The sequence below is a fragment of the Myotis myotis genome, unplaced genomic scaffold, assembly GCF_014108235.1.
Source record: "Myotis myotis isolate mMyoMyo1 unplaced genomic scaffold, mMyoMyo1.p scaffold_m19_p_13, whole genome shotgun sequence".
NCBI classification, from domain to species: domain Eukaryota; kingdom Metazoa; phylum Chordata; class Mammalia; order Chiroptera; family Vespertilionidae; genus Myotis; species Myotis myotis.
The window spans coordinates 15378684-15406359 of record NW_023416317.1 but is presented as its reverse complement, the minus strand read 5'-3'; the positions used below and the strand labels follow the sequence as shown (position 1 = coordinate 15406359).

At 43.8% G+C, this 27676-nt stretch overlaps 1 protein-coding gene across 6 annotated transcripts in view; it reads right to left on the bottom strand.

Annotated features, from left to right (window-relative positions):
- Window positions 1-27676, bottom strand: part of ERC2 (ELKS/RAB6-interacting/CAST family member 2) — an 880873-nt gene that overhangs the window by 429298 nt on the left and 423899 nt on the right. For 4 of the 6 annotated variants that reach the window (XR_004971467.1, XR_004971468.1, XR_004971470.1 and 1 more), the window contains one exon: window positions 22802-22813. The exons of the other annotated variants lie outside the window; for them this stretch is intronic. Coding sequence is in view for 1 of the 4 variants with exons in the window: in XM_036331877.1 (XP_036187770.1) it covers window positions 22802-22813 (12 nt within the window). In the remaining 3 variants the exon portion in view is untranslated. The remainder of the gene's footprint in view (window positions 1-22801; window positions 22814-27676) is intronic. 6 annotated transcript variants of the gene reach the window in all.

Sequence of the window (27676 nt, the reverse complement as noted above, 5' to 3'; positions counted from 1 at the left end):
ATCTCATGTCATGTTCCTAACCTCCCATTGCTATTTTTTGATTTACCACACTGGCTAATTTCCTATCAGAGCTAACCAGAATAATCCTTCCACTAAAACAGCCCACCATTACCTGGCTGCAAGATTGTTTTCCCAAAACTATGTCACCACCACTCCCCATCAGCAGTTCCAATTATCATCTCTTATTCCCACCACAGAAAGCTCTGCAGAATATTCCTACATCAGGAGATACACACACACACACACACACACACACACACACACACACACATATTTAGTTCACACACACACACCCTTCTTATCTTTATTTCACACACACACATGCAAACATAAATACACACATATATATTCCTCTCTCTCTCTCTCTCTCTCTCTCTCTCTCTCTCTCTCTCTCTGTCTCTCTGTCTCTCCTTCCCTTCCTCTGTACCTTCCTCCCTCCTACACAGACACACCTGAGAGGTGCCTGTGAAGACATCTCTCCTTTAGGCAAAAGCTCTATCCATTGTATAAAACAGACACCCTGGGACACTAAAACCATCTGAGATGCTGTGAAGACAGATGGACAGACAGGAGAAAGCCTGCTCTAAATTCCTCATACAGCATCCAAGGAACCCATTTACCCAGTGAATAGCTGATGTTTGAGGAATCACTGAAGTTTTACAAAATTCCCGCAGAATAATGATATATAATTCAGAAATGAAAAATAAACTTAAAGTCACATTGTATAGATTGATTTTTGATACCAGTAGGTAATAGGTCATATTATTTTTTTTTACTTCTATGAGAAAAACACCATTAATGTTAATTAGGTGAATATGGAAAATATTTAAGATTCAAGATAAAGCAAAAAAAAAAGAAAATGAATTCATTTGCAAAAAGTGCCTGTTTTGCTCTGCTAACAGTGTCTCAATCTCATATTTTTCACCCGATTTAGTGATTCTTACTATAACAAACCCATTTACTGGCATAAATTTTAAATTCTTTCTTGTTACACCTTGTAAACTCAGAATTCTTCTTCATCCAAGGAAGAGATCAAAAACAAGAAAGATTTTCCCGTTTCCCAACTGCAGAAACTTAAAACCCTATAAATTTAACATAGCCAAAGCCCAAACCAGATAAAAGCAACATTCTATTAAAAATAATCTGTCAAATTAATAGTAAATTTTTGTGACATAGTGAACTCAAGTCCTATGTGGGATGTATTTTAATTAATTTTCTTTCCATTTGATCTTTTCCTTTTTTTAAAAAAATTGTGTTTAATTTGGATCTTCTAGAAAACTAGGCTATTTGCTTACATCCTAAATGTAGACGTGAAATACTAAGGAGCCATAGCTTCCTTAGTTGTTGGCATTTCTGTAGTGTTGTTTGGTGAAAACTGTTTAAAGGAAAAATCCTGGCAACACCTGAACACATGATGGTTAAAAAAATCAGACCTTTCTCACTGACTGAATTGTTGGGAATGGAATATTTTATGATACAGATTTACAATTTTCTATGAACTGGAAACATTTCCTGGGCAATTAATCAAGGGGAACTTTTATGTAAAAACACATCTCGATTGAGCTATTCACAAACGATCCCACAAGCTGCAATGACTAATTATAAGCCTCAGACCAGGGCAGTTTGCTGAAATGCTTTTCTGCAGGCCATTAAAAATGCCATGACAACATACAAATTCAGCAAGAAGAATAAACTAACTACGGGAAGTTACAATTACAGAAGGAATTATTCAAAGTATGTGACCTTTGCACAAAAATGATGCATGTTTATGTGATACTGCGGGCGCTCCTCTCCTCTCCCCTTTGGTAGGTCTGGGTAGTTCCCACTAACATTAATGAGAGATATGTGCTAAAAATGAATAGCTGCTAACTCCAGCCATCTGTGCATTCCTGGTGCAAATAAAATTGAATGTCATCACTACCCTATTGGATTTCTCGGTAATGCTCTCTGCTGATAAGGACTTTGAAAAAATACCAATGGCTTTTTTTTCTTTTCTTTTCCTTACTCATACAAAGCATGCCCATTCCCCTTGCTACATAAAGGAGTCTATTCTATTCTGAATCCAGGCAGCCACTGAGAGGTGGGGTGAGATAAATCCCTGCTTATCAAGATAACTGTTTCCCCACTCAGTATAAATGGAGACAAAGTATACCCAGACTCGAATGATTAAAATGGCCAAATTCTTAGCAGGTTAACTCATTACTTTTCATCCTTCCCCTGCCAGCCCTGAAAGCTAAGTAGCTGTCTTAACAGCCTGCAGCCATCACTTCCAAACAACTCTCTTGCCCTACAGCTATACTGAAATGGAGTTAATTCATCTTTCCTTTATGAATTACTGGCTGTCAAGAATTTGAGAAGGTCCCAGGCTTTAATGGAGACCTTTGGAAAGAGAGACCGTGTGCTGGAGAACCCAAAGGAGGCATGCTGGGGAGCCAGGAAAGCTGGAAGACGGGAAAGCCACTCACCGGTCGGGAATTAGAACTCTCTCTATATTTTTAAAGGGAGAGGCTCGTGTGACATCTCCAATCACAGCTAAGTGTCTCTTCAATGAGAACTGGGCACGTACAGCACACAGGGCCAAGCAGTGGTAACTCCCTGAGCACCCGCCAGACCATCCTCAGCAAGCCCAACCTCTCCAGTGGCCCCTTCGCCGACCCTCCTCAGGGCTGTGTGCTAAATCTTGCTTCTGGGAACCCAAGGCTGTAGTGATCGGGTGGGTCACTTCTTTCTCTCAAGCTGCACAGAAGGCTGTGGTGCTTTCAACCCTCTCGTAGATTTGATTGTTAGACCTAGTTTTATAGGACACAGGATGACAGAACTGCAGAGAATATGGATTAGCTTGGCCAACAACTGAAGAAACGATGGCAATCATAGCTCGCTGGAGAGGCTGCATAAATTTCATTTTGTGGCACTGTAAAATAAGGCCATACCTGAGCATGTACATGGGCAATTTATTTGGTTGGAAGTAGCTCAAATTTGGAAGTTCAGTCGTATCAATAGACAAATGCTAAGCAAATGTTCAAGGTAAAGTCCATTTCAAAGGTAGCTAAGATATCGCTAAAACACAGTAAGCATCTACCTACTTAATATCAGCAACCACATTTATGTTTGTAGAAGTATGTTTGGGGTCAAGATTACATTTTGAAAAAGTTCTTAATATTTGGTAAACTGTTCTTAACCCTAGTTCAGGGCACCCTCAGAAAAGCAGTGCCAGTGTAAAACTTCCAACTGGCCACTTCATTGTAAGCAACATATTTAGTTATAAATATAATAGTATACATACACTTACTTTCCCTAAGAACATAATTTTTTAAAGATATCATCCTTTCAACTTGTTAAAAAATATTAACTATTATGTATTGGACTGCATTTTTTAAACAGAACACAGCAAATACTAAAATTATTAGCACAAAAGAGAATAACCAGATCAGTCACTCCGGCCTTGTCCCTGATTGCCTTACCCCCACCCTGGGCTCAGGCGTTGAGCATCTGCCTCCTCCCAACCCCCGACCCCGCCCACCCGTGGCTTGGTCGCTGGAGGGGCCTAGGCAGCTCCAGCGAGTGAGCTGCGACCACATCTACATCGCCCTGGACCAGACGCCCGCAACATCAACCTGGCCAAGTTCAACCAAGGCAAGTGCTCCACCCTCATCGTGATTGACCAGGGAGCGGGGGGCCTGGACATCCTGCTACTGGACAACATACTCAGCTTCCTGACCAAGGGCAAGCTCTTCTTGCACCGTGTGGGTCATGTGGCCCGGGCTGGCCGATGTAGCACAGCCTACTCCTGGTGGCCCCAGATGAGGTCCCCTACCTGCTGGAGCTGCACCTGTTTCTGGGCCGTGCCCTCACCTTCGCCCGCCCACACGAGGAGCATCAGGTGGAGTCAGCGTGGACGGCATGTTGGGCCGGGTGCCACAGAATGTGGTGGACAAGGACTGCGGCCTGTGGAACACCCCTGAGGCGTCGCTGGAGCTGCAGGGCCTGGGCCGCGTAGCCGACAACGCCCAGCAGCAGTACGTGCGCCCTCACCAGAGTCCACCGAACGGGCCAAGGAGCTGGACCTTCCGGGACTGGGCCTGCACCCCCTCTTCAGCTTGAGCTTCAAGGAGGAGGGGCTGTAGCGGCTAAGCCTGGTGGACAGCATCAAGCAGTACCGCTCGCGGGCGACCATCTTTGAGATCAGCGCCTCCAGCCGGGACCTGAGCAGCCAGGTGATGCGGGCCGAGCGGCAGAAGGACTGCAAGGCCATTGCCAGCTTCCAGCAGGGCGGCAGGAGCGGCAGGAGGGCCTGGCTAGCCCAGCCCGGAGCTGCCCAGCACAGCGGGCGGAGCATCCTGGGAAAGAGGAGGAGGAGGCGGCGGCAGGAGAGAGCGTGGAGGACAGGACGTCTTCCCAGAGGCCCTGGGCTGGAAACGGCAGCAGCCAGGACCTGAGCGGGGACCCAAGAGGCGGAAGGAGGACGCCTGGCCGCTGGACCAGGATTTCTATGTCCCCGATCGGCCCAAGGACTTGGACAGTGAATGGGGCCTGAGCGTTGGTGGGGACAGGGGCGCCTTTGAGCAGCAGGTGGCTGGGCTGTCCTGGACCTGATGGGGGACGAGACCCAGATCCTGACCAGGGGCCGGCAGCAGCCAAAATGTGACCGGAAGAAGTGGTTTGTGGGACAGTCAGGACAGGAGGACAAGAAGATCAAGACAGAAAGTGGTCGCTACAGCAGCAGCTCCTACAAGCGGGACCTCGACCACAAGTGGAAGCAGAAACAGAAAATCACCATTCGCTCAACTGAGCCTGAGCCCCAGCCGCTGCCAGCAGTCGGCCCTCTCAGCAGCGCTGTTTTGCCAGATTCGGTCAGGGCATTTGCAGGAGGCAACCAATTGAGGTGTCTTTCTCACATCCATGTTTCTCTCTCTGTCCCTTGCCTTCCCTTCTACTCTAAACATCAATGAAAAATGTCCTCAGGTGAGGATTAAAAAGAAGAAAATAGACATACATACACACATATACAAAAATACATGATATTGGGGGGCTGGGGGGTCAGGGCCCCATAGGTGCATGAATGCACCCAGCCTCTAGTATCTAATAAGTGTCTAGTATCCAAAATATATAAATAACTCTTACAGCTCAACCATAAAGGAACAAAACACAATTAAAAAGTAGCAAAAGGATCAAAATAGAAATTTCTCTAAAGAAGATATATGGATGGCCAATAACCTGAAAAGATGTTCAATATCACCAGTCATTAAGGAAATGCAAATATAAACTCTGATGGTATACCACTTCATACTACTAGGATGGCTACCATCAAAAAAGAAAACAATAACAAGTGTTTTGGTGAGAATGTAAAGAAATTGGCACAAATATATGGTGCTGGCGAGAATGTAACACCACACAGTCACAGTGGACAACAATTTGGCCATTCCTCAAAAAGTTAAACATAGAGTTACCATATGATACAGCAATTCCACTCCTAGGTGTATACTCAAGAAAAAAAACACATATGTTTAAACAACAACTTGCATATGAATTTTCATATTAGCATTATTTATAATAGCTATAAAGTCTAAATAGCCCCAAAGCTGATCAACTAGTGAATTGATAAACAAAATGTGGTACACCCTATAATGAATATTATTCAGCATAGAAAGGAATGAAGTACAGATACAAGCTACAGTGTGAATGATCCTCAAATACATGATGCTAAGCCACTCACAAAGACCACATGTTATATGAACTAATTTATGTGAAATGTCCCAATTATGCAAATCCATAGGGACAGAAAGTAGAGTAAGGTTTGAGAGAGAGAAATGATTAGAGGAATGAGTGTGACTGCTAATGGGTGTGGGGTTTCTTTCTGGGGTGATAAAATTTAATTCTGGAATTAGATAGTGGTGATGGTTGCATGACTTTGTGAATATAACAACAACCATTAAATTATAAGGGTGAATTTTATATCTTAATAAAAATTACACATGCTAGTAATAAATTAAATAGTAAAAAAAAGTTTATAAAAAGAAAAGATATATTTATTCCCCTCCCACCTCCCCCAATAACCACTTTCCCTGTTATGGGTTTTTTGTCAATCTTTTCAGACATTTTTTTATGCATGATGCACAATTAGACACAACGCCCCCCCTTTAAAAACACAATGGAAATTGCTAGACATTTTATAACATGTCTTGGACATCTTTCCATGTCAGGGACGTATAGACTGGGGTTTGGATAAAGGGGTTGGTGAGAGATATGGGGCCGAAGGAGGGAGTGCCAGCAGCAACCTGAACTCCCACACTCTGGAGGAGCTAGGCTCTAAGTTTCTACATTTTCAAATGTCTATGAACAACTCTGCCTGAATATCCCTCAGAGAGCTCTATATCTTCAAAACTAAATTCTCAACTGTCCCCTCTCCAGAGCCAAAGACCACCCTACCTCTTTGCAGCTTCTTCTCTACCAAAGTCATCCTGGTTGCAGGGTCAGGAGTAGGTCCGCCTTCTTCCTAACACTTCTGCACATGCAAGGGATCACCAAGATCCACCATTTAAATGTAATTTAAAATATCTACCAACCCAGTTACCTCCTTTCTATTCTTATTGCTGCCATCTTGGCTCAGGCCTTTGTTTTCTTCGTCTAGACCAGCCGTGGGCAAACTACGGCCCGCGGGCCGGATCCGGCCCATTTGAAATGAATAAAACTATTGAAAAAAAATACCGTACCGTTTTATGTAATGATGTATACTTTGAATTTATATTAGTTCACACAAACACTCCATCCATGCCTTTGTTCCGGCCCTCCGGTCCAGTTTAAGAACCCACTGTGGCCCTCGAGTCAAAAAGTATGCCCACCCCTGGTCTAGACACTGAAATATCTTATCTGGTTTGTATGTTGCTCATCTATCTGTCCTTCTATCCATTCATCATCTACTCATCCCACATATACGAAGCACTAACCGTGCACCAGGAACTGAAGACTGAAAGATGAAGAGAAAATTATCTTTAACATTAGAAAGTTCAAAGTTTAGAGGAAGGGAGAAACACTTAGTTGAAAAAAAAATCACAAAATATTTATTACAACATTCTACATACTGTCAGAACACAAGGTGGAACTACTGTCCTTTGAGAAGAATCAGAGAGTGACATGTGAATTGAAACTTCAAGGATGAGTGGGAGCTTGCACGAAAAGTGGAGGAAAGGGGCATTTGATCAATGGGAAGAGTTTGCTTAAAGGCAGAGAGATGGAAATATCTAGCAAGTATAGGGAAGGGAAAAAAATTCAGTGATGCAAACACAGGGTGGAAAATGAGGAGGTATAGGAGCTTTGTGTGTATATTGGGTTTTAAGGTATGACTTGAGCCCTGGCTGGTTTGGCTCAGTTGGTTGGGTGTCATCCAGTGAACCAAAGGGTTGCTAGTTCGATTCCCAATCAGGGCACACACTCGGGTTGCAAGCTCAATTCCCAGTAGGGAGTGTGCAGGAGGCAGCGGATTGATGTACTGCTCTCACATTGATGTTTCTCTCTCTCTCCCTCTCCCTTCCTCTCTCTTTAATAATCAATAAATATATTTTTTATAAAGACTTGAAAACCACCTGGGGCCAGAGTGTGAAGAACTTTATAGAACAGGCACAGAGTTTGCTATTCTGTCCAATGTCTGAGGAGAAGGCAACAGGGCCTGAGGCACAGGCTGTTGCCTCAGTGAGTTTATCTGGAGTAGAGGATGAGGCAAACTGTGACTCTTTGGAGGCTACTGCAATATACCAAATGACCAATGAGGACAATAGCACTGGAATGGGAAAGACCAAGACAGTGGTACAAATAAAATCTGGTGAGTTAGACACAGGGAGAGATGAGTCAAGGGCCTCTTGGAGGTTTCTGTCTTAGACACTCAGGTGGATGTGGGCCAGTTCCTAAACCAACACCAACTGATGAGCAAAGGAAAAGGTGGTGAGCCCAGTTCGGGCTGTCCTGGAAATACAAGGTAGACATCTTCTAGCACACAATCAGAATTGTCCCCCTTGCCTTCAGAATAAAAAAATAATTGTTTTTATTATGGCAGACAAGAAAGCATCACTTGTGCATGAATCCACATGGTCCTTGTGATTATCTGGGTTCAAGCTCAGAGTGACCTTGAGAAGGTTACCAATAACCTCCCTAAGCCACAGTTTACTCATCTGCTCATTTGTTTTTACTCACACTGTTCTCCGAACAGGGCTGTTGTGAGGATTAGAAAAAACATTGCCCATCATTGTTCTGCACAGAACCTGGCCCATGGAAAGTGCTTAATGAATAGCAGCAAAGTTTCCAAAGAAAGGCACTTAGAATTACTTTTCCCCCAAATTAAGTGTCATTTGAAAGGTCTTGTGTGCTTTTAAACTTTACAAAACTTAGTTGATGGTATGATAAAAAACAGTAACAACACACCCTGCAAATAACACTTAAAATGTGGACAAGTTAAAGAAAGCTATGTTACCCACTCTACCCAAAACATCTTAACTTTAGAGGACTGGAGAAAAGTAAAATATCAACGGGAAATAAGAAGGTAAACCAAACAAACTGACAAACAGAACAGAAACCCCAGGCTGTTCAGCAGCTAGAACTGGGAGATGCACACTGAGCCGCTCTATCGGGCATACAGATGCACTCACTAAGGCTTACAAGTTTAAAGCATTAAAGTTTTGGTGTGTTGTTTTTTTTTAAGCAGCTATGGAAGACTCTGCATTTGGATGGCATGACACCTGCCCTTTGATCTAACATCATGATGAGGAAGAAATGACTCCACAATCTGATTGCTGCCTGGACAGGGCACTGGTCCACGGGTTTGAATCCTTGGCCTTTGTTATTGCTGCCAGCCCTCCCATTCATCTCAGACAAGATCAAGGGAAATGCAGATATTATGCTCAGAGAAGACCATCCCTCTATCAGACAGTTGTTTTGTTTGGGCTGATTTTTTTTTTCCAGAAGGAAAATCATCATATATCACAACAAAGACCTTCTTTCTTTTCAACTTTTATGCTGCTGGACTTCTCTGATCCCACTGTGTGGGGCCATGAAGAGCAGTCTCAAGAATGATTCCTGGAAGAAGTAGAAACCCCTCCTGGAAATACATCTTTTTTCTTGGCTTCTTCCCCAGAATTCCCCACAGGGAGCTGTGTCAGGCAGGCAGGAGGATGGATGGCCTGGGGTCTTCCCCCATCTCTGCCGTCGAGGTTTCTTGAAGCCCATCCAGAGCTGATGACTGTCTCCAGTCTACAAAGCCACGGCGGCCTCCACAGAGGCCCACTCCAGGCCCACTCGAACTCTCTTCGCAAAGAGAAACTCCGCAGCCCCAGAAGAGAGGGCGCAGACTCAGACCAGCAGCTCCAAAACGGCTGCTGGCCCTGCCAACACAAACAGCTTCTCAACTTCCATTATAAGAGGTTTTCATCAACACGTGGAACCCTTTGTATTACAGAAATAGCTTCCCACCCCAAAAGAAGCACATTAAAGAGGGGTCCCTGTGGTACCAGGATTTCTTGGGCCAAATCAATTTATCCTAGTACAGAAATCCTCACTGCGGAACAGGATGCAGCGGTTGACTCTGGGTTGTGGAGTCAGAACAGCGCGTTCTGAACCCTGCCTGGCTCCATTAATTAATAGCTGTGTGGTAGTGGGCGAGTTGCTTAACTTCTCTGGGCCTTGTTGTCCTAAACTCACAAATGGGACTACTCATAGCAACTACTTGGAGTTACATAAAGAAAATGTGAGATAAACCTTGAAGAATGAGTAGCACTGTGCCTAGCACCAAATCAGCACTGAGCTCAGGCTAGTCTTATTTCTGGTGCAGTGACGGCCATAGTAACAACTACAGAGCACTTGAGCCAAGGATCTGCCTCTGTTTTCTTCCTGCCATTAAAGTAGCGAGGTTGTGTTTCTTTCTGTGTGTGTTTCTGTCTTGCTGGCTCTTGTTAAAACAAGTTTAGTTCTGGAAACTAAAGGATAAATTCACAGGCTGTTGAATTTTGTGTTTTGTCTGTATGCTTGTTAATTATCCTTGCGTCTCTTAAACTTGTTCCCTCCTCTTCACCTCTAGTGCCACCACCTTATTTTGGCACCACTGTTCCTTCTAGCCTGTGCTACTGCCAACCCCTCTGGCACCGTGTCGCTATATAGTTAACCCTTCTAGACGATACTCCCCACTGTGCTCTTCCCAGGCTCAACAAGTTCCAAACCTTTAGCTAAGCACCTGAGACCTCCCATGTTCTGGCCCACCTTACTGCCCATCCTCCCCCTGCTCCAGAGCTGAGCTACGGAATCCCACCCTCTCTTCTGAGCATGCCCTATACCTCCTCACCTTTGTTACATTTGCCCATGCTCACACCTGGTTCTACATCTGATTAAAATATTTTCCTTTTTTTCCTGCTCCAGTGGAAATACCATCACATTCGTGGAAACTTCCCCAACCACTCCCTCCTCTGATTGCCCATGACATTCACACAGTGTTTGTCACACTCTGCCATGGGCAATGCCTCTTTGTCTGGTTCCAGACTTCCATTCCAATCTGCATACTAGACAGGGACACCCAGCTATCCCAGAACGGCCATCACACAGCCTGGACCAAGCCTCTCTGGTCTGGACTCCGGCCCTGTGTTCCATACCTCTTCCTACATCCTGCACCAGTGAGGCAGGAATCCCTATTGCTTAGGTGGGTTTCACTGAACCCAGGGGAAGCTGAGAAATTAGGCTTCCCAAGAAGAAACAAAAAATGATATTCCTGCTGGGCATCAGGACGAGAATGCTACCCAGGAGAACAACGGAAGCCCACCACACGGTTGTTCTATTGCAGAGCTGGCTGATCTCCCACCACGTCCATGCTGTTGACTTGCCCCTCCTGTGAGCCTCAGTGGCTCACATTCCCCTCTGCATGCCTTTTCCATAGCTTCTGCTCACTCATGATGTCTACCGCCTCATAACTTCAGTTCTTTAGAACTCACGTCACTAATTCATTCTATAAATATTAAGTGTCTACTCTTCATAGGCACTGGGTGGATAGGACAGGTCCTTTCTAGGTAGAAGTCCCACTCGAGACCGAAAGACAGATGTTAAACAAGAATTAAGATGGTGCTTCATGTTCTAATGAGAAGTTACATGAATTTATAGCAGACAAACCTAATCTGGGCTGGGCCAATTCCAGTGAAAGGCACATGAATGAAGTGACATTTAAACTTCACTTGACCTAGAAAAAAATAAAGTTATATCCATACTTCATACCTTACAGATAAATTCCAGATGGTTCAAAGACTAAATGCAGAAAATCAAACCATAAAAATATCAAAAAAAAAGATCCCTGGACAATTATTCTTATACTCTTGTAGTATAGAAGAAGTTTCTAACTATGATACAAAATTCAGAAGACCTAAAAGAAAAGACTGAATATGATTGACTAGATAAAAATAATTTTTAAAAAGTTCTGTGTAGGAAGAACCAAGATGGCAGCATAGGTTAAACGCCTGTACTCTCTGCCTCCCACAACCACATCAAAATTACAACTAAAATACAGAACAACCATCATCCAGAACCACCGGAAAGCTGGCTGAGTGGAAGTACTGTAACTAGAGAGGTAAAGCAGAAACACATTGAGACTGGTAGGAGGAGCGGAGGCGCGGAACAGGCTGGTCTAGCACCCGGGTGTGCCACGTTTTTCATCGGGAGGGAGATCGCCTCTGCAGAGGCCGCCTGGAGGAGCAAAGAGTCCCAGCCCCACACCAGACCCCCAGCCCAGAGCTCCAGAGCTGGGGAAATAAATCCCTATGGGCATTAAAAACTACGGAGGCCAGCACCACGAACTGAATTTATTATCTCCCACTTCCTCTGAGTTCCAGTGCCAGGCAAGGCTCTGGGGGACCGAGACACATATGGTGAGAAACTGGACTGTCTGGCATCCTGACAGGAACTCGGGGGCAGCTTTCTTCCAGGCCAAGGTGCTTGCCGCGGTCATTGCTCCCGGCTGGGACCTCCCTGGTGCAGGGCTGACTGGCAGCCATTTCTGTTTGCTCCACCTTGGTGATTCCCAGAGAACCCACCCTACCCAATTTACAACCCCACCCAAGCTGTGTACAGCGGCTTTTTCATATGAATGGTCTGTCCTTTCTCAGGCTAAAACTCTGTCAAACAAGCTGTAGCTGGGTCAGGAAGCCCCAAACCTATCAATAAAATGCCCAAGACCTAGCACCAGCACCAATCCATCTTGCTTCACAGCTGGGACTTGTCTGGGCACTTCCAAGACTATAACGGATTACAACTCTTCACATCCATAAGCGACACACTCAAGGGGCAGACTCAGTGAGCACCAAAGCCCCACTGAAGCAAGTCCTGCTCCATAAGGGTGTCTCCTGCACAGCAGTTCTTCCACTATAGTCACAGCTGATCCCCATAGCCAAATGGCCTGGAGGTCAATTACTCCCAGTGACACCAACAGCAACCAAGGCTCAACTACAATAAAACTGTGCACACAGCCCACAAAGGGGTGCACCAAGAGTGTCCACCTCAGGTGATTGGGGAGGCTGAGCCACTGGGCCCTATAGGAAACTTACTATACAAGGCCACTCTATCAACTCAAGGAGACTTAGCAGCTACCCAATACATAGAAACAAACACAGGGAAGAAGCCAAAATGCAGAGACAAAGAAAAATGTCACAAATGAAAGAAAGCAAACTACTGAATATAGAGTTCAAAACCACAGTTACAAGGTTACTCAAGAATCTTCTAGAAACCTCTGAGGAACTTAGTGAGACTTTCAAGGATCTTAGTGAGAATGCCAAAAAAATGGAAAAGGACCAGTCAGAAATTAAACATACACTGACTGAAATAAAGAATAAGATACAGGGGTTCAATAGTAGACTAGAGGATCCTGAGAATCAAATTAATGATTTGAAATACAAGGAAGCAAAAAACACCCAATAAGAATAGCAAAAAGAAAAAAGAATCCAAAAATATGAAGATAGTGTAAGGAGCCTCTGGGACAACTTCAAGTGTACCAACATCTGAATTATGGGGGTGCCAGAAGATGAGAGAGAGCAAGATACTGAAAACCTATTTGAAGAAATAATGACAGAAAACTTCCCCTACCTGGTGAGAGAAATAGACTTACAAGTTCAGGAAGCACAGAGAACCCCAAACAAGAGGAATTCAAAGAGGACCACACCAAGACACATCATAATTAAAATGCCAAAGGCAAAAGACAAAGAGAGAATCTTACAAGCAGCAAGAGAAAAACAGTTAGTTACCTACAAGGGAGTGCCCATACGACTGTCAGATGATTTCTCAACAGAAACTATGCAGGCCAGAAGGCAAGAAATATTCAAAGTGATGAATAGCAAGAACCTACAACTAAGATTGCTCTACCCAGCAAAGCTATCATTTAGAATTGAAGGTCAGATAAAGAGCTTCACAGACAAGCAAAAGCTAAAGTAGTTCATCAGCACCAAACCATTATATGAAATGCTGAAAGGTATTCTTTAAGAAGAGAAAGAAAAAGATAAAGATAAAAAATAGGAACAATGAAGTGACAATAAATACATATCTAGCAACAATTGAATCTAAAAATCAAATGAATAAAAAATCTGATGAACAGAATAAACTGGTGAATGGAATAGGATCAGGCGCATGGAAATGGAACAGGCTGACAATTCTTAGAGGGAAGGGGGTGTGGGGGGGTGCGGGAAGGGATTAGATAAGGATCTTACATGCATGTATGCATTACCTATGGACACAGACAATAGGGTGGCGAGGGCCTGGAGTGGGGTGGGAACCGGGTGGAGGGGAGCTATGGGGGGCGGGGGAGAGATGGACATCTGTAATAATCCCTACAATAAAGATTAATTTTTAAAAATACCAAAAAAAGCCGAAACCGGTTTGGCTCAGTGGATAGAGTGTCGGTCTATGGACTAAAAGGTCCCAGGTTCGATTCCGGTCAAGGGCATGTACCTGGGTTGCGGGCACATCCCCAGTAGGAGATGTGCAGGAGGCAGCTGGTCGATGTTTCTCTCTCATCGATGTTTCTAACTCTCTATCTCTCTCCCTTCCTCTCTGTAAAAAATCAATAAAATATATTAAAAAAAAATACCAAAAAAAAATTCAGTGTAACAAAAAGAAGACAAACTGGCAGGGGGAGTATTTCAAACTAAAACCAAAGACAAATGGGTGAAAGTAAATATATAAAGAGCCTCTACAAATAAATAAGAAAAATACCAATAAAAACTCTGATAACTTATACACATACTTAAAGATGCCCATCTTCACTTGTAATAAGTTAAAAGCAAATGAAAACCACACTTAGAGGCCATTGTTCCCCTTCCATATCAACAAAGATAAAAAAAAGTTTGAAACCCATACTGCACTGACAGGGTTAATAAGAAAAAAGACACTCTTACATATGGCTGATGGGACTGCAAATGGTTTAGTCTTTGTAGGAGGCAACTAAAAAAATTAGAAATGTATTAAGAGCAGTCTATGTGAGAGGAAAAGACTTGAAACAACATAGAAGTCCTTCAAGGGATACTGGCAAATAGAACAAGATGCAGAGGTAAAAAGAATGGAGAGCTTTCACGTATGGGTATCGAAAGATTACACCACCTGCATAAATATTGTGCTCTAAGTCCTGTTGTTTGCTTCCATTTCTCTAGAAGCTGCTTTGGAAGATAGTTCTAGTTACCTCATGGCGTCTACTGCAGAGTAGACAATTACTATTTGGTGAAAGTAAGTAAGTTTATGCATGAAGGAAATAAATGGGTGAAGGAACACACTTGGGTACTTGGCCTATCCTCTAAGCTCAATATCAGCTCCTTTTATACGTGGATACACTGGGGCTGAGTCCTGGCTGTTCAAGACTAATGAATTTTCTAGGTTCCTTATTCATATTCCTCAAGAAAAAAAAAACATTCAAAGGATCATATTGTTTCTAACCTTCCCTCAAAATCTCTCCATGGCTTAAGGGGAAAAACTCAATTGCTTTATTCTGGCCACTGCATTTTCCACAACTAGGAAAGCAAAGGAGGCGGCCTTGACAGGACCATCTCCCACTTCTCTTGTGCATGAACTCCCTACTCTCTCACCTGCTACTCTTGGCATGAAAATCTTCATCACAACCATCACCATGACAACCACAGCCATCACCACTTAATGAACACCCATGATGTGCCGGACCGTGCTCCACACTCAATGTGCATCCTGGTCACAAGCTCATGAGGAATGAGGTATAACACAATGGTCTCCAACTTACAAATACAGGGACAGGCTTGTATGGACACATGTGGGCGTGTGTCCAACAGGACACAGCTATGATGTACTGTTTCTTAGGATGGAGTTTATTTCATTTTCTATACGTAATGTTCTGATGATGGATAGCTATTTGCATAACCTGGACTACAAGTGTAATACTAATATAAAGCAATAACAGGTCTAGGATAAATGACACATGCACCATCCAAGAGCAATGCTTCTTTATCTGCTCAGGAATCCCTAAAAAGCCCCTGCTTTGCATGTCGAGGTGGCAGAAGAGCACCCACACTCACCAAAGTGATAGGACACCTATGTGCCAATTGCCCGGAGAGTGTTTCTCACCAGGGCCCACTCATCGCAGGTTATCAGAAGATTCCCAGCTATTCATTATTATACCCAACTCATTCTCTCCACGGCAATTATCTGTGAGCAACATATCCTGCTGTCCTTGGAACCATCAAACTGACATATGATTAAATAACAGAGGGCCGCGAAGTTAAATTTAAAACCACTCTCTTACACTTCAACTCACACATCACATCAAGATCTGTCCGGCCATGGGAATATTCTAGCTGACCCACGGAGGGGCTACTCCGTTACTTCACGTTCCCCCTCTGAGAAAGGTGATGCTCACGTTCTCAAAACTTTCTGAAGTAAAATTTTGCGTAAAACAATTCCCTGTGTGAAGTCCTGCCCTCGCGTCACATGAAAATATCTTAAGAGTTGCTTATGTTCACTGTTGTGTCTTCACAATTACGTGTGGGATCTCACAAAAGAAGGAAAGAAAAAAAAACCCAGTGTATTTATTCAGCACAATGAGAATCACAAGCCTTTCAATTTCCATTGTTGAGTGTTACAGTAAAGCGTTTAAGTTATTGCACACTCAGATATATTCAGAAATACCAATAAGAATATGCTTATGTTAACAATGTTACCAGTTAGAAAACAAACTGCAAGAGAAGGTCAGTGGGCAAGCTGCAGGTAAAACACGAGGCTACTGCCGCTGGACTCAAATAGCAGCAATCGTGGTTCTTCAAGGGGAAATTTGTTTTCATTCCCTGATTTACTCTATAGTTCTAGAATTAATGTTTTTCTACAAAAATAATAATTCTGCACACCCCTTTTATTTTTGCAGAAGCTACATTAGGAAAAACAACATGTTTCCTCCCCAATAAATTAGTTGCACCCCAAGCAAAAGCAGTCATTTTCTCCCTTTGTATTCTATTCTATTTTTCACCCATAGAGTATTCACTGAGTTTGGCATAAATTAAGAAAGAGTGGCAAATATTAAAATCATCAGAATTCCTTACAAAGAAAATCTCCAAAGCCTTTATTAGATATGTTAACAATACAGTATTTTCTTTAGAGAAACATACACAGTACCCACTCATTTTTAAATAGGCACCCAAAATGTAGGCTTCACAAACATGCAACCTTACTCAGTGTGAAAATTCCACACACCCTCACCCAACGCTGAAGCAAGCCCCAGCCACCAGTCGGATAGGTTTCCCTACAACGTGAGCTGGTATTGTGGCTAATGAAGTGATAGAATTCACATTTCATAAGAAAAGCCATATAAAGGAAATAAGATATTATTTTTCTAGAAAGTGATTTATAATAATACTGAGAAACTATTTTTTTTAAATTCCTTCCCCTTCTCAACATTTACAGAAAAGGCTAACATATCTTGAGAGATTTACTATTTGCTGATATTCATCCACATGGTAGTACCAACAAATAGCCAGGAGTACGGGAGGAAGCGGGGTGGGAGGGGGGTTGGAAAACCACAAAATGGTTAATTCCACCAACATGGTATCTCTTAGTCTAGAGCCAGGCCTTTATTAAGCCAGCCTGCCACTATCTCTTCATCGAGATGCTGTTGTTCTTACTGTTGTCATTGTTTTAACAGATTTGCACATTGAGAATGGCCTTTCTCATCTCTGATGAACTTCAGAAACATACTGCATCACAAAGCATTTCAGCTACAATTGTGTTCCTTCATCTTCCGCGCTGTCCTAGAGCAGCGGTCGCCAACTTGTGGTCCCTGGACCACTGGTGGTCCGTGAGGTCTGGAAGGTTGGCGACCACTGTCCTAGAGGTGTGGGTAGCGCATCGGAGCAGCAAGTCCAGCGAAGACTAAACAGCCGAAATAATACAGGGCACAGAGCCCCAGTTCTACAAACTGGAGCTGCCGCAGCAAAATGTTAGCCATGGCAAGTCCCACCAAGGCCAGGTCAGAAAGGTGCAAGAACCAAGCCCTGGCTACACCTCAAAGGTTCAAAACCATGTCTAAATATAGAACCCACTTTATGTTTGCAGGAGCTGTAAATCACGGAAAACAACTTTTTTCCATCCCCAATAAAATATTTGCACCCAAAGCAAAATCAACTGATTTCTGGCTTTCTACCAGTTCTGCTTGGGCATAAAATTTTCTGACACTTCACCAGAAATGTCAGCGTTAGTATAAGGCAGCTTTAAAGAGGGAAATGATTGTCTGACCTGTGGATAACCCCTCAATCCCAACAGGAAAAAGGAGTTTTCAAAAACACCTGAAACCCCGTTTTTCCAGTTATTAGTATAAATGGGAAAAACTATTTTTCTTAGTGGCCAAATCCTTCCTTATAGGAAGTGTTGGTCTTTGAATTCAGTGAGGGGAGAGGCCATGTCTTTTTACTGCGATATTCCCAAAGCCCAGCACAGGCCCCGACATGGAGAAGGACTTCAGTGCAGAACCAGGAAAGGAGGGGAAGGGAGGGAGGGAGCGAGAGGAAAGGAAGGAAGGAGGGAGCACAGGAGAGAGGGAGAGAAGTAAGGAGGAAGCAGGAAGGGGGAGAGGAAGGAAGGAAAGAAGGAAGAGAGAGGAGGAGAAATGGGTAACTTCAGCAGGATTTTCCCTCTCCTTTTACTTGGGATTTGTTTTTCTTGAATTTTCAAGCATCCAGCTCGATAGAAAACCAATCATATCTTTTCTTAAGGCTTCCCGTCTGGAGCAAGAGAAGATATCCAGGGGAGTGAGCTTGGCCTCCAGAAAGAACCCACCAACAAAGCTCAGTGGGGACCCAATAAAGGTGGCAGGAGTGAGAGGAGCTCATGCAGGGACCTTTCTTCGACAGTTTTTTCCAACAACATTCAGGGCTATGACTGGCCACTCCAGTGGGTGGCACACATGCATCAAGCTAGAGACCCATCCAAATTCAAGGAGGCAGCGTCTACTAGGGAGAAGGTACATTGATTAAACACCTCAATTTGAGAGAGGGTATGACAGCAGGAAAAGGGGTCAGAGAGCAAGCTGAGAGTACCAAGGAAGGGAGAGATTGCTTCTGCTGGGGGGGGGGGGGGGGGGGGGGGGAGATGGTTCAAAGAAGGCTTGGTGTTGGAGTGACACCTGAACTGGCCCTGGAGGGGCAGGATCTGGGTACAAGAGACCAGCTCTGGCCCTTGCCAATTTTGCTCAGTGGTTCGAGCATCAGCCCAGAGACTGAAAGGTTGGGGGTTCAATACCAGTCAAGGGCACGTACCTCTACCTCGGTTGCAGGCTCATCCCCACCCCAGTCAGGGCATTTTGGGGGCATGTGTGGGAGGCAACCTAATCGATGTGTCTCTTTCACATCGGTATTTCTCTCTCTGTCTCTTCTTCCTCCCTTCCACTCTCTCTAAAAAAAAAAAAAAAAAAAAAAAAAAAAAAAAAAACAGGGAAAAAAATATCCTCAGGGGAGAATTACAGCAGCAACAAAAAGAGACCAGCTCAGGCTGGGAGGTGGGTTGGGGACAGGCATGAATCTCACGGTATCTCCACAAAGTGCCTCATGGGATGTAGTCTATGAACACATACTTGGGAAATGCAGACTTGAGCACGCGGCACAAGCCTTGTCAGAGACTTTACTATGCAACTAGGGCTGAAGCGACAAAATATTCAATCCCTAAATCAGGAAGGATGGCTTTAGCGGGGATCCCCAACACCTTCACTTACATGCTTGTACTAACTTGAGCAAAATATTTAGCTTTTATGAATTCATTTCCTCTTCTCTAATATGGAAGAAATGACATCCCTGCTTCATGTGGTTGTCATGAGAAGCAAATGCTACATAAGAAGTGATGAGTTCAGTGCTGGCCCTTAGCTCATGCTCATTGTAATGACTGCTGCCGCCACTGCTGCTCTTTCTATCAGCAGCTGCATCAGTGTGCATCGTGAACACAAAACAGGATGCAACATGCAGCATTTCTTCACCAGCTCCATCAACCTTCCAGCAGCTAGTTTTTGGAAATGCCAGGCCAGCAGGTAGGGCTCAGCCTAGCACACAGTAGGTGCTCACTCCAAACTCATGGAGGGAATGGGGCCAAAAAAAGACCCTAGGAAGAGCAAATCCCTGGGCAAGATGGTTTTCATTACTTCCTTGGGCAGCAGGCCTCTGAGGTCCGGGAGGAGTGACTTCATCTTTTGCTGGAAGAATGAGGGATTGAGAGCGCAGGGCTCAGCTTTGGGGAAGCATCACAGAGAGTTTATTTTGGTAGAAGTGTTTGAAGTGACTCTGTAACAATGAGCTCATGCCTGCTGCCAGGTGCCAGCCGTCAGCCGGAGCCTGCTCGCCAGGGGATGCGCCAGGCCCATCAGACACGTGCACTGCGGATCCCATAAGACTGGCTCCAGGGACAGCCCCTTCCTCTCCGAGAGGGGATACTGAGGCACAAACAGGAAGCAGCTGGCCCAGCACCCAGAGCACACTGCGGGCTGAGAGAGCCCTGGAGAGGCCTGAGCCTTCTGGTTTTACTTGCTTGATTCTCTGACAGGATTTTGAACGGATTCCCAAAGGATACTTTTTCATCTTCTTCTTCTTTACTTTTCTTTTTTTTTGTCAAGTGCTGCATACATTTATCTAGATAACTTCATTGTCATAAGCCGCAACCTAGTCTCACAAGGAGTTCCTAGAAATGAGCACATGTCACACACACCCTCCCCCGAGCACAGGCAGGAGCCGTTCAGCCTCTCGGGTTTCCCCCTCGCTGTGCGGAAGGGGTGGCTGGACCGCGGTGCAGTTTCCGCAGTGAGAACCTATGCAGGGTGAGAATATGACATTTGCATTTTACCACGCCCGATACTTAATAGCTGTCCACCCGAATCGAAGCATGAGAGTCCACATAGAATTTGAAAAGGAAATGAGGCCATTTACAAAAGTGGTTGGAGGGGAGACTTTCCCATGGAGCCCACTGCACACAGAAAAGATCCGGGAGGTAGTGAAGTTTTCAAACTTCAGATTGGGCGAGAGGGAGGTACCAGGCAGACTACAAATTTCCACGGTAAGAGAGATCAGACTTTAGTTTTTAAATATGTGATGAATGTATACACACACACACACACACACACACACACACACACACACACACAAACATCTCTGTATGTATGCACACACAAATATATGGATGGATCTCAGTTGTGAGCCATGTAGAGAAAGCACATGGGGCAGCGATGCTGTATTCACCCTTTGTTACGCTTCGTTTTATTTTAACTGGTAAACCTGGAAGTGGTTGGAAGGAAAGCATAGCCAACCCTGGAAACTTGTCAAAGCTCAAAAATGCTTCCAAGACTCCACAGACTTTTTGGTTTCCAGGAGAGTGGGGCTGGCCAGGTTCTCCCTCCACTAAAAATAAAACTAGAGGCTGTTTACAAGGGTTGTACCTTTTCTCCAGCATGTGCATTTGGGTCAGGAGGTTAAATGATATCGAGATTATCTGAATCTTGATTCTTCCACTACACAGTCACCCAATGGGGACTGGCTGAACCCTTCACCAAACCCACTCGGCACACCTGGCCCCTGGTCCGGAGAATCCCCGTAACCTACAAATCACTCGGGCTCTAACCCTGCATCCTGTCTTCTGAGAGTCAGAGTCCATTCCCCACGAAATAGGAAAGAGCTAAACACCGTGAAGCACAGTTGCTGGAGGAAAAAAGGAAAGCAACCACAGCAGAACTCCTATGGACACATCTCCAGGCCCAGGCAGGGAGCCTAATCTGTTACAGCGAAAGGGGTCCCTGGTCTCCAGGGCCTCAATATCAACAGGTGCAGACTAGAGTAGCGAAGGGAAGGCAAAGGAGAAAGAAAACTAAAAAGACAGGCGAGAAGGAGAGCGTAGAGCTTCGTTACAGGAGCGGATCCAAACTTGGAGGCAAGGTTTGGATAGCACGTGGCCAAGCCCCTCCTTCCCCACCACAGCGTGATGTCTGTTTCTGCACAGAGAGGCAGAGAGGAACCCCACAGTCATCGGGTTTCTGGTGACAGCCGCTCTGCAGGGCTGTGCTTCTAGTCTCTGTTTAGATCTCTGTGTGGGGGACTATGGAGACCCGGGTTCCTTCAGTGTGACTTTGTCCGAGGCAGTTTCTGGGGCCCACCCCATGTGGCATGTGGGAATAGCAGAGGAGGGGGTTCATTTGCAAGGATTGCAGGGCACAGGGCACAGGGGTTGGAAGCAGGCAACAGGACAAGACTGGTACGTGGGCAGGAGGCCTCGTTCTGAAATCGTTTGCTGCTGGTGTAAATGCATTGGGTCTGGTGGCTTTGGTGGTGAGCAGTGGACAGGATATAAAGAGGTGCATTTAGGGAAGAATGGAGAAGAAAATAAATAGCTTGCCTTTCAAAAGAGCAACTGTATCGGTTATCAACTTAACGTGACTCCTTTTTTTAAAGTAAAGTCTAGGTAGCACAAATCATGCTATGAGCATCTTTTAGTAAACTCATCGATTCAATGATAAAGAAATCACTAGATAGTTCTACATAGTATCAAAAAGAGAAGTCTTGCCTCATTTAAAGGTGAACCAATTATTGACCTGGGCCCTCTTTCTTAGAGGAACCAAACCTGGGATGTGTGTTCAAACAAAATGTCCATTTTGCATCTTAATATTAGGGTACACACAGTCCACACTGAATCTCGTTTTACATTTGGGCCCATATGCTATTCCGTCGGTAATTAAAGTACGTCTTATAGCTAATAAAAAGAAAGCTAAAAATTTAAAAACCAAAACAATGACAGGAAATAACATGTGTGTACAATATGTTACGAACATACTGATAATTTTCAAAAGTGACTTTAAGAAAAGTATTATAAATCTTTCAAAACACAGTGATTTATTAAGCGAAAAGTCTCAATGGTTTGCACTATTAAATCTGGCTTTTAAGTTGCGGTGTCACGGGCACATCTTTTGTTCTATTCTCCGAGGTTAAATTTAGCATCCTGCGTGTGTTTTTTCCCACTGCTCCATGTTTTACCACCATGCAGTCAATTTTGCACTAGGGAGTTTTCCTGAGGATTCCTCTTATTGATTTTATAATCCAGGAACAGAATGTATCAAATAATCCAACAGTGATTTATTTCCATCTTCTTCTTCGCCTTTTCCCACTTATATAGCCTTCTCGTAAAATAAACCTTCCCTGGGCATGGGATGAAAAAATAAATGTGGTGGCCTGAGCAAAACCATTTCAGAAATGTGTTCGTTAAACAAGTGCAAGCAGTAAATTGAGCTTCGGAGGGAAAGGCAGTTAGAAGAAAAACTGAAAGTACTAACCTGAAAGTCAAGCTGATTGGAGCAAGGGTGAAAGCAGCAATTTGGAGGATAAGCAGAAAGAAAAGGGGATAGCAAAAGAGAATAAAAGGAAGGAAATGCATTAGTTTTAAACATACAGCCAACAGGTGTTATATCAGCAGGTTTTATAACCAAGTGAAGGACAATAAAGCAACTTTTATCAAGATATTAACCGCCCCCCCCACCAAAAAAAAAAAAGCTGTGGGCACACACCATAAGCTGTTATACTAAATATTATACCTAGGACACAGGTACCTGCTCACACACCCACAGTCACCACAGGCACTGAGGTGAGCCAGAGCTGTGCTCTGGCAACCAGTGGCAGAGTTTGCTCTTTTCTGGAGGAATATTTTAAAAAGTTCCCATCTGTGTGCATATACAATTCTCATTATTTAATAACATGAAATGGAAATTACTGAGGTATTAGAGTGGGCGGTAAGCACTGATGTCAGAAAGATTTTATGTGAACCAGTAAGTCGATGGTTATATCCTATGGGATACTTTTCCTTCCTCCCTAAAAGTAAAAAAGGAGCCGAGCAATTTGGCTCTCTGTTCAAAGGTTTCCATTTGAGATGCTCACAGAGCACTGCACCTCACGATGATCAAAGACGCCACGAGGAAGGCTTCTGGGGAGGGGCCCAGCAGCCTCCCATGAAAGGACAGAGTCCCTTCCAAAGCTGAAAGTACTTCTGTTCAGTTGTAAAAACGAGAATTGTACTTCATCACTGACAATATATATCCACACGCTTGATGGCTTATTTGGACAAAAATATTTAACGTGCCCTTCTAATCAGTCAGAACAATAAAATCTCTAATGTCAAGCAAACTTTAAAAGGAAAAAAATAGCATGACCGCCTTCAGACTACCTCGGGAGCACACGGTGGGTGTTCATTTTGTTAACCTGTAAAATACCATCGGCACAAAGCAAAGTGGATTTACCAGCTCTCTATTCAGTGGGACCCCACCATTCTCTACTGCTAAGAAGTAGCTTCAAGCATTTGCACAGGAAGGAAAAACAAGACAAATCCTCAGGAGAAAGCTTAAACAAGAACATCTCCCGTGAAAACAGCATTGACTGTCATGATAAACATGAAGGAGAAAAATTCAAGATTGAGCACATGGTGAAAGCATCGATCTGGTAATTCCTGTAACTGAAATCCCCCTGCAGAGTGTTCTGTAATTATGAACGCACAACTGATCAAAAATAAGAGATGGGTCAGGCCATGGTCAGTGTGGGGACGCTGGGGATGCTGGCCCCAGCTGCTGTTTCAAATTCTTCTGGATCAGAGGTGTATCAGGCTGAGATTCATGGTCAATCTGTAGGAAATGCTAAACTGACATAGCAAGCCAACATTTAAGATTTAGTTGATTTTTCTAAGGGTTCCTACTTTTCACCAAATTCTCAAAGGATCCATGCTATCCATGACCTTCCCCCAAAGGCTGTTAGGGATGGTGTAAAACCACCTGCCGCTTATTTTAAAGAAAGTTCTGCAAATATAATGACAAACATAAATGGAAATTACTTAGGAAGAGGAGTTTATACCAAAACAAATAGAACTGGTATCGTTTCTTCCACGTACCAGGAGATTTCTAAACACACTATCATAGTTAAAAATAAACAAATAAAGATTAAGTTTACATTTTGTGAAAAGAGTTCTGAAAGGAATCAAAGAAATTATGTCAGCACATTATTAAACAAATTCAGGAAGAAAAAAAATCATAGCTTCTCAACCCTAGATAAGGCACTTGTGGGCACCTAAAATGATGCCTCAATGTCCAAACATCAGGTGGCATTGGTCCCGACCCAGATAATGGAGTGCCGCCTCGGCTTCTGTTCTGATGCTCTGTCTTAGGAGTGGAACCGAGGGAGCCAGCCTCCTCTCCACAGTAGGGAGGCATGTGACTGATGGCTTGACTAGGGCAATCCCTGTCCTTGAGACAAATACCAGTAAAGCCCCTAACATATTTAAGATAATTACATGAAAAGGCACCTGCCTGATTCCTTCCCATGGGTCAGCTGCTTGTTTGGCAGACTCTGTTCACCCCTCTCCTTCCCCAAGGCACCAAACGATTAATTACGAAACTAAAACTGCAAGACCCTGATGGGCACCAATACAGAAAGGCTATCTATTTCACTGTCTCTAATGTTCAATTAGCTACTCCATTGTATAGCCTAAAAGATACCTAGCATTGGTGATTGAATAAGGACCTCAATTCTCAGGGACTTGCTCAAGGCCTCCCAACCACCCTGTGCCAAACTTCCCCAGAGCAGCCTGCGGTCCCAGGCAGCAGCTCCCTGCTAGAACCATCGGGATCACGAGCCCGGCTTATGGCAGAACTGCACACAGGGACCACACTGGAGCAATACGCACTTTGAAAGGCAAAATCTTTAGTGGCTGGTGGAAAACATCACTCACGTGGAATTTAAGAGGTAGAGGCATCCATGTAAGTGCCGGGCATGTGTTATTTGGAACATATACATTATAGAGAAAATAAAAAGTGGGAAGATTACCGAAACAGAAAGCAAGCAGGAATTGCCCTTGGAGCGAGAAGCAGGCCAGTGTCGGAGTCGTTGAGTTATTCCTAACCCCATGCCTCTTGCTGCACACGACTGAAGTTCTGGGATATTTTAGAAACTAGCTGCCTTGAAAAGGAGGCCTTTTCACTCTGGTAGGTCACATTACAGACCAGAGACCACAAATTTATTTCAAGTTCAATTTCTTGGTTTTCAAAATCACAAACTTAATTGCAAACACTCCTCCGTGACTCCAAAATGGAGATATATGTCACATTGCTAAGAAATCTTTAGTTCCCAACATTATGAGGTATGAATTTGGCAGCCTAAGCCAGCAAATGGAGATACTGCCCAATGTGAACAGGGCTGCCTGACGAGACGAGGAAGATGCGTGGCTGGAATTTACACGTAGCCCTTACAGCAGCAGATAAGGCTCGAGAGAGACAGGCCAAGGCTGTGCTCTCCTTTTCCCAAGATGTTTCCCCTCTTGATCTCCACCCCCAAACTCCTCAGGGGCCTGGGCTGAGGCTGGGGCTCAGACATTTCCCAGACTGTGCTCTGCTGCTGGACCCAAGACACAGGCAGGCAGAGAGCTGGGACGGAGTCAAGTCCCAGCACACGTTTTATGAATTACAGTGCCTGGGAGGCATCAGCTTTAAGGAGAGGCAAAGGCAGAGATAAAGAAAATGTGCAGAAAGTACATAAAGATAAATGCCTGTAAAATCACTGTTGTCTTAATGCATTCCATATTGAGGAAATAAAAATGTGAAGACTCTTGATGATTTAATGGCCAGAGTGTCCAGCTAAGACCTGTTTGTCCACCACACAATGATGCTTTTTTTTATGCAAATATTTATAGTAGCTGATCCTGATTTTCAATTACAGTTCTGGAGAGCTGGTTTGGGGCAGAAAAATGCTTTCTAAATGTGGGGCACATCAGTTTTCCTCATGAAAGCTAATAAAGATGAGGCAGACCTCCCGTGTCCCAGCTGTGGTGCCTCTCTGCTGGCTGAGTGACTATTTGGTGCTACTCACAGTCAGTCACTTATGTGTCAGACCTGGGTTCAAATTTAGCCTTTGATTCTTATAAACTCTTCCATCTTGAGGAAATTAATTAATTTGCATAAAGTCATAGTTTTCTCATCTAGAAAATGGGGATGCATTGTGGGTAAGATGTAGTGGTATGCAGTATTGCAGGTCAAATGCTTAGAAGAGCGTCTTATACACGATTAGTGTAACCTATTATTGAGATTCCAAATACTATTATTAATTAATATCATCAGTATAACTATCTAAGGCATCTTATCAATGGAGCTCTGCTTCCCAGAGCGGTGGACGAGGGGTCCGGAGAGTTACATTACAATGATGTCCCTCTGACCACCGGGCCAATCCAGAGTCTGAACCTGCCAGGGCCTTGGGTTGGTCCTAAAATGTAGTTCCAAAATAGCCATGTAAACTTATCTCAAATTAACAGTGTTCTTAAGAACCAGTAAACTGGCAGAACATTTCCACATTTTAAAATCAAAATAAAGTCCTTTAAAAAATTTTTAATTTGTACACTTAACTCAGGAAAATAGTTTTGGTTTAATGGCTACAATTGGTCTCATTCAATCAAAATCAGATTATTACCAGACTAATGCTAAGATTTTTTAATGGTTATTAGCTGATTTGGAGTTCGGATATATTTAATACTATATTTGAAAATGTCAAAATTTTATTGAGAACTAATCTGTCCATTTAATACCAACGCAGGTAATATTGAGAATTTATTGAACATTCAGCTTTTCATAATGATATAACCATCCTATCTTACACTGGGAATTGGTACCTACAAAGGATGACATTTCTATTTATTTATTTGTTTGTTTATTTGTTTATGTATTTATTTATTTTTGTTTATCCTCATCCGAGAACATTTTTCCATTGATTTTTTTTGGGGGGGGAGAGTAGAAGAGAGAGGGAAAGACAGAGAGAAACATCCATGTGAGAGAAACACATCAATTGGTTGCCTCCAGCACGAGCCCCAACCAGGGCCCGGGCCGGAGGAGAGCCTGCAACTAAGGTACATGCCCTTAACCAGAACTGAACCCGGGACCTTTTGGTTCGCAGGCTGGCGCTCTATCCACTGAGCCAAACTGTCTAGGGAGATACATTTTAATAGGTTATTAGAGATACACTTCTAACAAGATCCAAGGTCACACAGCTGGCATGAAGCTGAGGCAAAATCTGAACCCAGGTCTTTCTGTTGCTAAAGCCCGTGATCTTTCCACACCCCATAGACAGTTATTCTGCATATATCCTGAAGTCTGTTGGGCCCGCACGGGTGTCTTGGTCAGAGCTGG